Here is a 12,527-nt window from a genome sequence, read left to right as displayed (position 1 = left end):
TCCCATTCGAGTTAAGTAATCGATGTGCCTGTTAAGCAGATAACAAGAACAGCAGCAGAAAGCCCATCTTTTTCTCTTCGGAAACCAGAGGTTTTGCCCAAGGAAACACTTTCCTTTGCTTTATAAAACCCTCTCAGTTCCTTCTCCATGGCTGAAGCAAGGTGACCTTTTTCCTCTTTTCTTCTTCTCCACATCCACAGCATATTACTTTTCTCTCTCTATTGGTGTTAATTGGTTCTTAGTTCTTGCTGGGTTTTTTTTCTTTGTTGTAGGTCTGTAGCCGTTGTTAACGTTGACGTTCATAAGGCAAAGGATCTCATTCATTCTGGCCATCGTTACATAGACGTTAGGTATGTGGATTAGCCACTCTCTTCTACTTCTTTTTGGGAAAGAATTATTGGGATTTTAGGGTTCTTACTATTAATTTTCTCATGGGATTGCCATCCTTTGCATTCTCACTCACACAGGACCACAGAAGAATTTAGTAGAGGTCATGTAGATGTTGAAAACATTTTGAACATTCCTTACTTGTTTTTCACTCCAGAAGGTATTCATTTCTGTTTCTTTTTTCTCGTTACCCAACTCGTTTTTTTCTGCTTTTAGGAACTAGAGATATTTAATTTTGTTTTGGAAATCCTAAAATTCAGGGAGGTCGAAGAATCCCCAATTTCTGGAACAGGTTTCATCTGCTTGCAGCAAAGATGATCTTCTCGTAGTGGTAATTGCCTCTTTCATTGATCCATGGATTATCTTTTATTCTGAGCCATTCAATTTGTGGCTATCATTAACAGTAGATTGGATGGAATCATTGATCAAACTGTTAGTTGCAGATTAGTTAGTTAATTAGGTAGGATTTTCATTCTTTAATCGGAATGATAATTATTTATTTATATTTATTTTAGTTACTTTTATTTTTCTATAACCATCTATCTGTTAATTAAGTAAAAAGGCTAGTTATGCCACCACTATGCTAGATTTATGAACCCTACTGGGAAAGTGAATTATTTCATCTTTGGCTGTTAATTACGGATTTTTAGATTCAATGTTTGTCACTTATTGGTAGCCTAGTAGGAGGAAGCCTTTGCCCAATCACTGCTCAAGTCGACTGATTGTGGGTTTGAGTCGGTACATCCCACTATCGCTTGTTGATCTTATGAAAGCGCTGCTTGTCGTATGAAGGCTTCGACGTGGGGTTATGATCACTATCATAGAACCCAATTATCCTTTCAAAAAAAAGAAAAAAAAATCTGATTTTTTATATTGGAGTTGAATTTCTATGGAACAGGTGGTCTTAGACTTGGTCTGGTCGATTTTGGGATGTCTTATTGAAAACTTTGGTCACTTGATGAGTCCTCTCAGCCACGTTTGGTGCTTGTTGGTCACCACGGGCTGAGTCCTTTCATCCACGTTTGGTTTTTGATGGCCACCACGGGCTGGGACCACGATAGGTTGAGCCAAAAAAAAAAAAAAAGAAAAGAAATTTTCTTCAAGTGCACACCTATAAATTGTACGTCGAATGGGTGGAAAATTAATTTTATATATCATCCTGTAGCACATTTGTTGGCTCGTATGGGTATAGATAGTAGTCAATATTTCTACCCATAAGAAAAGAGAAAAAAGATAATAGTTTATATTTTAGCTTTATACCAACACATCTCTCAATGACATTAAAACTGACTCATAGCTAGATAATGTATTATATACATTAAAACTCAATTAATTAAATGTTTTAATTAATTTTATTATATTTATTTAAGACCTTTTTCATGTGATGAGGGAATACTTCTACAAGTCCTAGATTCAAATGTATTACTACAAATGATGATGATTAGTTAACCATAGTTTTATTTAGACCAAGGGTTAAATTTTCAATTTAATTACATTTGTGTTGTGTTTTAGGCCTAGTTAATATGCTTACTGAATATTTTAATCATTTTATTTTACTTATTTTGGCATCTTTTTGGTGATTAAAGATTATTATTTGTTAAGAAAAGAAAAGAAGTATCGTTTGACCCACATGACCCGATTAATTTTCATATCATGTTTGGGTTAAGCAATTTGGTGTTAACTTATTCCTTATCTAAGGGAAGCTAAAAAGGGTGCATCATTTCAATGTTGACTTTTATTTTATTCTATATTTATCGGCTCCTTTTGAGTCACACGACCTTGTAGATGTACTTTTTATGTCATGAGATTGTGTTTGAGACCATCTCTCGAATAAGGTTTTATCTGAACAAATCATTAATCAACATCCATCAATTAATCCAACCCATATTACTTGATGCTCACCCAAATATGATAATGCTTTCATGTTTTTATGGATTGTTGTTGTTTTTAATAATTTTACTTGTATAAGATAAAGGGAAGTTTTTAGCATCTAACTCTTTGCTTTTAAAATGTGAAGAGCTGCCAAAGTGGGGCCAGATCACTTCTTGCAGCCACAGATCTTCACAGCGCAGTAAGTTTCTATCCCGTTCGAAAATGCTTAGAGGGTCTAGATGCCTTAAAGTAGTCAATTGATAATTGTAAAAAAAAGAAAAAAAGAAAAAAGAGAGGGGAGGGTTGTAAAATTCCGTGAAAACAATTACCTTAAGCCTAATTATGGACTGATAAGCTGTCAATTGGCTCGATTAACTTTAATATTTTACTGGAGTTTTCCACCTCTTAAAAGAGAAGAAAATTGAATAACTCTTGCTTGTTTTTTCTTAAGTAAAACAAGAACCCTGCCTTATGACCATATCTACTTCGGGGCGAATCCTGGATTCAGTGGGTCTTTGGGCTAGTATCTCTTAAAATAGTGCAGGGTCTTAAATTAGTGGGGATCAATTAGACCCGATCAAAACCAATCAAGGCCAATTGATTAGCTTATAATTTCTTGTTCTCTCTGTTGTTTTGAATTGCAGGGTTTCAAGCATGTGAACAACATGGCTGGGGGATATGGAGCATGGGTGGAGAATGGTTTCGGTGTGAAGAAACCAGAAGAGAAGAAACCTGAAGTGAAGAAACCTGAAGTGAAGAAACCTGAAGAGCAGCTGTGATGAAGCTCAAGCTTATTTGATTTTACTTTTAGTAAAGAACCGTGATAGAGCTGTAGCTAATCTAGTTAGGACTTTCGGACGGGTAACTCACCCCTCCTCTTCTCTTTCTGTTTCCACTATAATAAAAGCTGTCTTGTAATACTGGACGGGTACGGGTACGGGTACGGGTACGGGGTACCTCACCCCTCCTCTTCCACTCTCTCTCTCCTTTTATATTATTAAAAAGCTCTGTTATGATACTCAACGTACATGAACCTTTATGTGCTCTTTAAGAGTTACCTTTCTTAATAAAGGGTCTTTTAGATTAAATTTCTTTTGTTTCTTTAGTCCGTAAAAAGCTTCAAAGATCGGAGTTGTCATTTAACTTGTCTTGGTTTATAAGCGTTTTGCTTACCAAACCAAAAAAAAAAAGGTTTATAAGCATTTCGTCATCAGGCTTTCTGCATGGGTCACCAAAGGGGGATTGGGATCATCTCGGCCCAACCAGTCTCCATCTATCCTCTCAACTGTTGGAGAGGAATCAAATGATTGAGAACGTGATTGAAGGGTAGTTGGATGCCCACGTTGTTGGAGAGGAATCAAATCCAACCAAAAGGAAGGGCTTCTTCCATCACTTTCTTGTTTACCATGTGGTTGATAAGGTGGTGAGTAGGTAAGAATAGGGGTGTCAATCGATCTAGTTGTCTGATTGGTTTCGGTCAGGCCTATACCCTTGGATGATTTAAGAAATGAGTCGATTTTGGTCAGTCTCCTATTGGGTTTGGTTGTATTTCGGGCTTTAATTAGACTTTTTCTAATCGGATTATAATCGAGCCTCAAATAACATAATGTGCCAATAAGGCCTTAAATGGGTCTTAAATAGTCTTTAATTGTTTTAAATTTAAGATATTTTAATATATTTTAATTATTAATAATTTAATTGGGAGAAAGATAGGTATGTTGCCGGAGTACAATAAACTATGGGACAACACCAATGGAAGCACATGATGTGGTATCATTCAGTAAGGACTAAGGATATGAAAGTCATTAAAAAAAAAAAAGAGAAATAGACACAATGGATGTTAACATACGATATGCCAGTAGCATATCCAACATTTTCTCTAATTTATAACAGATATTATATTCAATTATATTTAATAATTGATAAAAATATCAATATGCATCATTTTCTTTTTAAAAAATTAAAATATACATATAAATAATTGGGTTAAATGTGTCAAGCCGAGTCAAGCTCGTAAATAAGCCAGACCGATTGGGCATCCATTGGACTTACCCCATTGCACTATGTAGTGTGTATATAAATGGCCGAGTTCAGAGTTCAGGGTTCAGAGTTCAGAGTTCAGAGTTCAGAGTTCAGACTCCATACATTTGATAACCTCTCGGTAGGAATATGGTTTTAATAATCGGTATCGGTTTCTGTAGACACTTGATTCGGATCAGTCTGCTGGGTTTGAAAATGTCACCTTTTTGGGATCAGACCTCGGATTGGCCTAGTATGGTTCTAAGAGTTGGTATCGGTCTGGTATCGGTCCAGATTGGTCTGCAAGGTTTTTGATGGATTGATCCGGATCAGGTTGAATCGGCCGATCCGGATTGAAATAATAACCGTTGTTGCCAAGCCGATCTTCTACTGGAAGCCTTTACCCTTCTCCTTCGGTAGGGTTAAGACCAGAATGAATCAAGTGGAGACAAATCCAGTATCCTCAAATCACCTTCAACCATGGCCCAGGCATTTGTAAGACCACCCCTTCATGCTTCTCTTTATTCTCTTCTCCCGTCCACCTTCATGCTCACCGGAACCCTAATTCTTCGGACGTCTCTTCCTCAATCCTCCCTCTATAACTCCAACACCACCTCTTGTGTCAGGCAATCTCTGCCGGCTCCTCTCGTTGTAATATTCCATTCATTTCTTTTCAGGGATTTGATCTGGACCCTCTTTTTCACCTTAATTTTGAGTGTGCCGATCGTTTTGGGACTTCTCTGGTTATTGAGGCATTGCAACAATCAAATTGTCTACCTTTCCCTTCCCTTCCCTTCTCATAATTCAATGTGTATTGGCTCGTTGCTTGTACTGTGAACTCCAATTTGCGTTATGCCTTCCCGTTAGCTTCCCGGATACTACTGTTTCTGTTCCTGGTCATCAGCGTAATTGTGGCAAATTTGCGTCGCATTGAGCTGACGTTGAAGATCCTTGGGGTTACATATGATGCTATTTCCATGAATCTGGGACTGTTCTGAGCTCTTCCGTGCTTTTTGACTCTTGGGCTTGTGGTTTATATTGCGCCGACTCTGTAGTTTTTTAGGTGTTTGCTCGGCTGAATGGGATGATTGTGCCCCAAGTGAGTAAAGGGTCGGATGAAGGTATCCTTGCGTTCGGAAGCAATGTATTTGGGTGCCTGCATACTACACGCTGTCAATTCTCACGATGTTCTGCTTTGCAGCAGCCATGGCGGAGGCTCTGGTTTACGTGATTAGCAGGGACTATTGTCCGGTGGTACTTCTCAAAAGATCATTCGCCTCCTAGACAAAGTATAAGGAACTCCTCAAGGTGAATTGCTCATGTTCTCCTTGTTAAGAGTAACTCTAGTTTCCCGGTGTAGTTTGAAATGTTCATCACCTAAAATTCTGAACTTTTGATCTCCAATATAGATAGTCGCAATGTTCTTTTTAAAATTAAAAGCATCATTTTGGTCTGGTCAGACTACTTCATGAACTGGAAAGACTGGGTTTATAGTTAGAAGGCAGGTTAATAAGTTGCTAAAGAAATTTCAAGTTACTTTCTAGACCCTGCACTGGCAAGGCAACTGCAGTACTTAAATTGTGGTAATAACATTTGGGATTAGCAAGGGTATTACACTTCATTTAGATTTCCTTAAGAGCAGTTTTAAGAATACCTTTCGATGGATATGGTCAGATGTTGGTGGTAACTTAACAAGATGTAAATGTTCTAAAAGAGCAGAACATATATATATATATATATATATTTATAGGTTTGATGTATTATTGTATTTTGTGTTAGAAGAGAAGTAAAAGCAAGCAGAAGTCTTGTGGCATATGAGAGCTGATCTAACTGTATTGTATTACTGGAGTGGTTACAGTTTTCCATCACGTACTAACTCATATCAATCCTCCATATATGCCTACAAAAACTTGTTAATGTGGTGACGTGCATGGTTTGATGGAAGCTAATTGTCAATAAGTCATACCACTGATTGGAAACCATCCTGTAGAAGATTTTACTCTATTATAGGGAAATAATATAACAAGTCCTAGATTGTTCTTAACATTTGATTTTATAGTGAGTTAATAGTCAGCCTTACAACTGCAAACTGGTTTCTTATTATTGAGGATTTTATGCATGAATCAATTTAGAAGGAGCAGTTATGGCTGTGCTTTAGCTGATTCCAGAAGGTATTTGAAAGACTACCGAAGATGGGCACTTACAAAGAAAGGACTATAGTAATGCTCTTGTATAGACAGTCACTAGAAATATAGAAATATGTGCAGAATGAAGGTTGGAAAGGGGGGGTGGGAGAGAAGAAATAGACATTAGCCAATACAAATTCAGATCTTTGATCGATGCAAATTGTGAGATTCCAAACATGATATCCTAGACTAATATTCTTTGCAAGGCTCTACTGGTCTTTGGGATGGCAAATGGGGGCCTCACTAATATGGCAAAGAAGGTGGAGCTTGATCCCAAGTCTGCTATGAAAAGCTGCAGAGCTTACCAACAGTACTAGTTGGCATCCTTCACTTGGGAGAAGATTTAGTGATAGCAATTGAAGATATATATAATTGAAGCAGTATAGAGACTGGTTGAAGCATGCAGGAGCATAATTCTATCCTAACTGACAGGAATCTGGTTGATTATTATTTTTCTTTATTAAATTTATTTGAAGAACTTAAGCTTTCCAATTGTTGTTGCATTAGGAGCATAAGTCTAAAAAGAGAAATTTGAAGTCTCAATTTTTACTAAAAATCAAGTAATATAGAGACTTCAAATTTCAAAATTCAAAGCAGTATAGAGACTTCAAATTTCAAAGTAGCATTATGGATAGGGTTGATTCGGTCATTTTGGTGGTTCAAAGGTATGAGAACTATCCTATTCCTAGGTGCATAAATATAGCATGTCTAGTTCTAGTGAGATTGCTAATTTAGGAAGTCAAGGGAGACCAACCTGGGCTTCAAGCTTACTTGCTTTCAACGATACCAAGTTCATTCCTACTTTAATGGGCTCTTGAGATTTTGACATCCATCATTTTCCCACTTCTGGGCCTACATGGTTGAGAAAGGGTGCAACGTGAGAAAACCGTAAGTAGACCGTTGTCTTAAAGATGTGTCCAGTCCTTCTAGATGTGTGCATGTAAGCATTTGTAGTTGGTTCACACTTGAGCAATTTTTACCTGTTCTTAAGGGAAATCTCTCTATATTAGATTGACAAGCTTACTCCCTCCCGGCCCCCTGTAACTCCTAGTTCCATGAGAAAATATCGGTGGATGAAATAGCTTGCAATTTGTCCCTTACCATCTGAGTGTTCGAAAATGTTCTGGGTAACTGGTCAGCTGTCAGTGTTCAAGGAGCTTCAAGACTCCAAGGGATAGTATTTATATATATATATATATATATATATATAAAATGTATCTCGAACATGATGGACAAAAAATGATGGAACACTTCTCCCAACATGATACGTTAACTTTTCTGTGATGGACAAAAAATGATTATTTATTTATTTATTTTTTTTAAGTTTTTGTCTTATGAGTGTAATAGACCTGATCTGTTAATATACATTTTTGTCCTGTTTTAAAATTGCAAATGCTTTTGACCCCTCTTTGGTACTGTTATGCTTTTCAGGCTTACTTATCTGTGTTGTCCATGTTGTGCTTGTAGTTGTTCCTAAAGTAGCGAACATAATACTTGCTGCTGTGTTAATGCTTTACTGTTGGCAGTTGATTTCCTGAACAAGTTCACAATCAATTTTGCTGTAATAACTGGTGAAGGTTATTGTTCTTCTCCTAAAACGACATAAACACAATTTGTTTTTCAGCTGTTTTGTGGGGATTGTCTCCACTTCCTGCTGGAAGGAATTATTTTTATCCTCGCAGTAATATATGCAATTGCGGGGAGTTAATGAACACGATTTTATGTTTGTCCTTCCAGTGATATATGCAATTGCAGGGAGTTAATGAACGCCATTTTATTTTTGTCATTAATGATGTAATATTTTCCAGAATTTGTAGGATGACATATAGCCATTCAACCTGCCTACATGTTCATTGTTTCCTTGACCTAATTGAACTAAGAGGATGATACTAACCATTTGATGTATTGGACATTAGAAAAACAAGCTTGTGAGGGGTCCAGAAGTTTGGCGTGCAGATGTTGTGGTCATTATGTTATTGCGTCTGGTTGATTTCTACGATGTAAGTGCTTTGACTTGACAGTGATCTTATCTGTCACTATGTTAGAGTTTGATGATTTGTGATCACTTCAATATCCAATTATTGTATTATAGTCCTCAACGGGTAAATAAAAGAGGCATTGATGTTTTTTATCCTAAATTGCATCGACTTATATCCTGCTAAGTTCTATTTCTTCCTGAATATTTCCTTAGCATCTGTTTGGATCCTTGAGAATCCAAACTGCTGTTAGATACCTGCTTTCAGTATGCAGATGCATGTGAATAGGTTTGTGCCATTGTGAAGGCTGTTGGAAATCTTGGAGTGGAATGCATACTGTGTGTCAGTTCTCGCATGGGTTTTGCTTATTGTGGTGCTGGGCTTCTTTGCAAGTGTGCTGGACAGTGTGATTGATACCATATGTATGCTTTGCCATGGATAGCGATCAGAGGAAGGTTTGTAAAACAGGAGGTTCATGAGATTTGTGTCCACCTTCCCATCAGTAGGAACAATAGACCATCCCTTGCCATCAGAACTCCACTCATTGTATAGGTAACTTGACCTCATGTGGTGTTCACCTTTACTTGCTTTCTGAAGTTGAAACATCCCCTACAAATTGTGCATACCTTCAAGTGCCCCTTTCAACATATTTTGGCTATGGTTTTTGTTCATTGCAAATAAATAAACAGTTATACTTCTCCCTTCTTGGGCAGCCATTCATCAATTAATTATAGATCTGAAGAGGTCAGGTAAACTAGGAGTCTAAACTTCTGTTGCGTGTTTGAAATTTGAGATGGTTGCTGTCACAGTATCACAATTTAGAATTTCAGATATTGTTAAATTAGTCAGATTCTGTTGAGTATGTGCATACTGCACCGATGGCATACTTTTTATGCATGATCTAAAAATTGCGGTGTTGGCTAATCTCCCTAGCTGTCACAGGTACTTGGTAAAGTCTCTCTCTCACTGGCAGTGGAGGATGTACGTAGCTGGTGGGTTTTCCTTGATTGACCAACAATGAAACTGAACTTGGCTATTGGCCAATTTGGATTCTAGTTCAGTTAAAGTTGATGTAGGGAATGTGTTGCATCTCTTCATCAGTCTTTCATGCTGGATTTACAGTTGGCCGGAGGGGGTTGCATAGCATTGAGATGCAGCTTAAAACTTAAGCCCGTGACTCTTGAACGCACCCATTCAGAATGGAGTTGGATCTTCTGAGATGAATGGAGCAACACAATTTAGGTCGGTTTGACTTGGATGATGCATGGGGATTGTCTTACACGAATGGAGAATGTTTGGCATTGTCTGCAAAAGTGCAAATGCCATCTCGAGCTCTTTTATGGCAGCACAATATCCATGTGGAGTAGTTGTCCTGTAATGATCATGTACTTGATGCCCAAGTCTCGGTGGATCAAAGCCAGGTTCTTTATTTAAGCAGCATTGGAACCGGCTAGGAACTGTATATCTGAGGTAACTCCACCAACTCCTGCAGGCACCACCCATTGTCATGATCGGGTTTTTCCTAGCTAGTGTCCTCCACCGAATGGTTTTTTTTTTTTTTAATTGTGATGCCAGCCATATTCCAGATTCTGTACAGGGTGGTTTAGGTTACATTTGCCTTGACCATCGAGGCCGCTTAGTGTTTGCACTTTGCACTATCTGAAACATCATCTTTTGCCATTCCAACTGAAGGGTGGAGCTCTCTGCAAATACATGTCAGGCCTATTCTGGATGATATTTGCCACTTAAAGTCCGACTTTGTATTGTTTGTATTGTGTAATTTCATGTATGTTCTTAGGGAGAGAAACAATTTAGCTGACTCCTTGGTAAGAACGACAGTTTAACCTGTTTCCAATCCATTGATTCAAGAGTACTGTTGTCCTTCATCCATAAATGAGTTTTTCGTGTTTTTCTGAAGAAAATTTTTAAAATCCCATCACCCCCACCCCCCCCCAAAAAAAAAAAAGAAAAACAAAGGAAAGAAAAGAAAAAAAAAGGTGGGCCTTTCTCTCGGGGTTCTTTGGTCTGAAATATGTATTATTGTAATCCTTAATGCAAGTAGACACTTGCAGTTTTGCACGTAACCTCTTCTTTTAATAGTTTTCTAACAAATGTGTTTGGAACCTGAAGAAGAACAATTAGGACCAAGTCCGTTGGATCCAATAGCTTCAGAAGATGAATCTCCAACGGCACTTCCAAGCACTATGGAGAGCCGACCTTCCTAAAGTGCTGCTTCAAGGAATCGATGGCAGACTTGAGAAACACAGGATTCATTCTCTTCCATCAAAATGTTTGCAAATTGTGTGCACCTTCTACGCAGCGCAACACAGTATGAGGGATGCCGGATCCGACAAATCATTAATTGATTGAACGTGGCTCATAATGGAAGTGTGTGGGTTAATCGTGCTCGATGACCATTGATGCGACACTAAGAGAGAGACGGATCCCAACTCCCATGAACTTAAAGTTCTGCACATGCAAATCTCGGAGGCTCTCTGCTGTGGGCAGAGAGGCTCAGGAACGCAGGGAACGAAAGAGGTGAGACGAGACCTGAGCGGATCATCATAATTTGATATTCTTATCTTGTCCCTGACTCCCTGGTGGCTCCAATTTTGGACGAACGTCACTAGGATGGTGTCATGGTGGCGATCTCCCAACCACGTTACGTGATTGTTTACAGTAGGAGTGAGGGACCTATCATGTCGTGGCTTCGTGGGTCCCAATTCCCCAACTCCCTGCTCCCTACTCCCTACTCCCTACTCCCTACTCCCTCTCCACTCCTTCGAACCCATAAATTTGTCTCTGATGTTAGGTTGGTAAGATTACTATCAATATGATTCCATGGCTCTTCATAAAGGAAGGAAGTTGCATGAGGAATTAAAAAAATACTTTTGACGAAGACGGTAACACGTTCAAAGCAGCGACGGTTCTCCAGGAAATTTGACCGCTTGACCAATCAGGAAAACGCGTACGATATAACCAAATTATAGCAAAGATGCTTTTTACCTTCTTTTTATTGGTGCAAGCTCTGAGCCAGTGATGGCATCTGCATGGTTGCTGCAGGGGTTTCGGACATGTGGGAAGCAATTCTGCAACTACCCATTTACATATTAACTGAAGCCATGAATGGGTCGGTTGTAATCTCTGTAACAGAAAACCCCACAAAGCGGGATGGAACAAGAACTGATTTAACAGAAGCGGCGATGGATGCAGAACGGGTTTGTTCTTCTCAACTCAAACACACATAACCATCGTATACCATAAGCAAATTGTTTCACTTCGGGATTTGGTCGGAGGAAGAACGGATGGAGAAAGAGAGGTCCTTGTCCGACAGCCCTTCATGGGCGGTGGCAATAGTCATAACCGTCATGGTTACCGTTTGTTTTTTCGTTAGCAACTCCTTGAAATGGTTTGGCAAGGTAGAACAGAACGTCCATCACTCAGTGTGTCCTCTGTTTTACGTTATTACTTTGTTATTCTTCTCTCTCGGCTTCAAATTTTGTGTTTTCGTCTCTTATGTGTGTGTTTTCTTGCACAGTGGTTGGATACGACCAAGAAGAAAGCACTCCTTTCTGCTTTAGAAAAGATCAAGGATGGTAACGTTGATCCACATTTTCATTTTACCACTTTAAAACAAGGGTTTTCTTGCATTTCTCGTTTACTGAGAGTTTTGGGTCTTTGATTTCATGGTTCTTGGCTGTGTTTCCAGAGCTAATGCTTTTTGGGCTCCTGTCACTGTTGATGAGTCATTGGACGTTTTGGGTGGCTAAAATTTGTGTCAAACACTCGGCCTTGAGCAGCCGATTCTATCCATGTCCAGAGAAAGAGTACAGTGGTGAGGCAAAACTTCTAAAACACATACTCATTGGAAGCATACATTCGTTGAATCACTCAGTCATCCAAAAGCAGGAAAAGATCCACGGGCATGATTACTGCCCTGAGGTACTTTCATTCCCAAAATACATTTGGATTGACAATGATCCTCATAGGTCATTAATACATAAATCATAAAGATATTTGATTTCAAAATCACTTAAAGTATATAGACTACTAGATTTGAAGTTCTAAGATTTTTTTTTTTTTTTGG

General features: G+C 38.5%; 2 protein-coding genes and 1 pseudogene across 6 annotated transcripts in view; all 3 read left to right on the top strand.

The window, feature by feature from the left end:
* Window positions 1–3,347, top strand: LOC122083756 (thiosulfate sulfurtransferase 18-like). The gene is made up of 6 exons (XM_042651646.1): window positions 1–161; window positions 273–350; window positions 468–547; window positions 648–718; window positions 2,405–2,458; window positions 2,904–3,347. The coding sequence occupies exons 1-6, from the start codon at window positions 148–150 to the stop codon at window positions 3,036–3,038; spliced, it is 432 nt and encodes a 143-aa protein (XP_042507580.1). The 5' UTR covers window positions 1–147; the 3' UTR covers window positions 3,039–3,347.
* Window positions 3,348–4,758: 1,411 nt separating this feature from the next.
* Window positions 4,759–9,376, top strand: LOC122084848 (annotated as a pseudogene).
* The window catches only part of LOC122084030 (MLO-like protein 4), a 25,771-nt gene continuing 18,723 nt past the window's right edge, over window positions 5,480–12,527 (top strand). For 3 of the 5 annotated variants that reach the window (XR_006141807.1, XM_042652024.1, XM_042652020.1), the window contains exons 1-7: window positions 5,480–5,586; window positions 8,381–8,464; window positions 9,383–9,910; window positions 10,571–11,408; window positions 11,504–11,859; window positions 11,979–12,036; window positions 12,150–12,382. Coding sequence is in view for 4 of the 5 variants with exons in the window: in XM_042652024.1 (XP_042507958.1) it covers window positions 11,746–11,859; window positions 11,979–12,036; window positions 12,150–12,382 (405 nt within the window). In the remaining variant the exon portion in view is untranslated. The remainder of the gene's footprint in view (window positions 5,587–8,380; window positions 8,465–9,382; window positions 9,911–10,570; window positions 11,409–11,503; window positions 11,860–11,978; window positions 12,037–12,149; window positions 12,383–12,527) is intronic. The other 2 variants (XM_042652021.1, XM_042652023.1) reach the window with 2 other exon arrangements.

Source organism: Macadamia integrifolia, chromosome 7, assembly GCF_013358625.1.
Source record: "Macadamia integrifolia cultivar HAES 741 chromosome 7, SCU_Mint_v3, whole genome shotgun sequence".
In the NCBI taxonomy this organism is placed as follows: Eukaryota; Viridiplantae; Streptophyta; class Magnoliopsida; order Proteales; family Proteaceae; genus Macadamia; species Macadamia integrifolia.
This window is presented reverse-complemented; position numbering and strand designations above follow the sequence as displayed.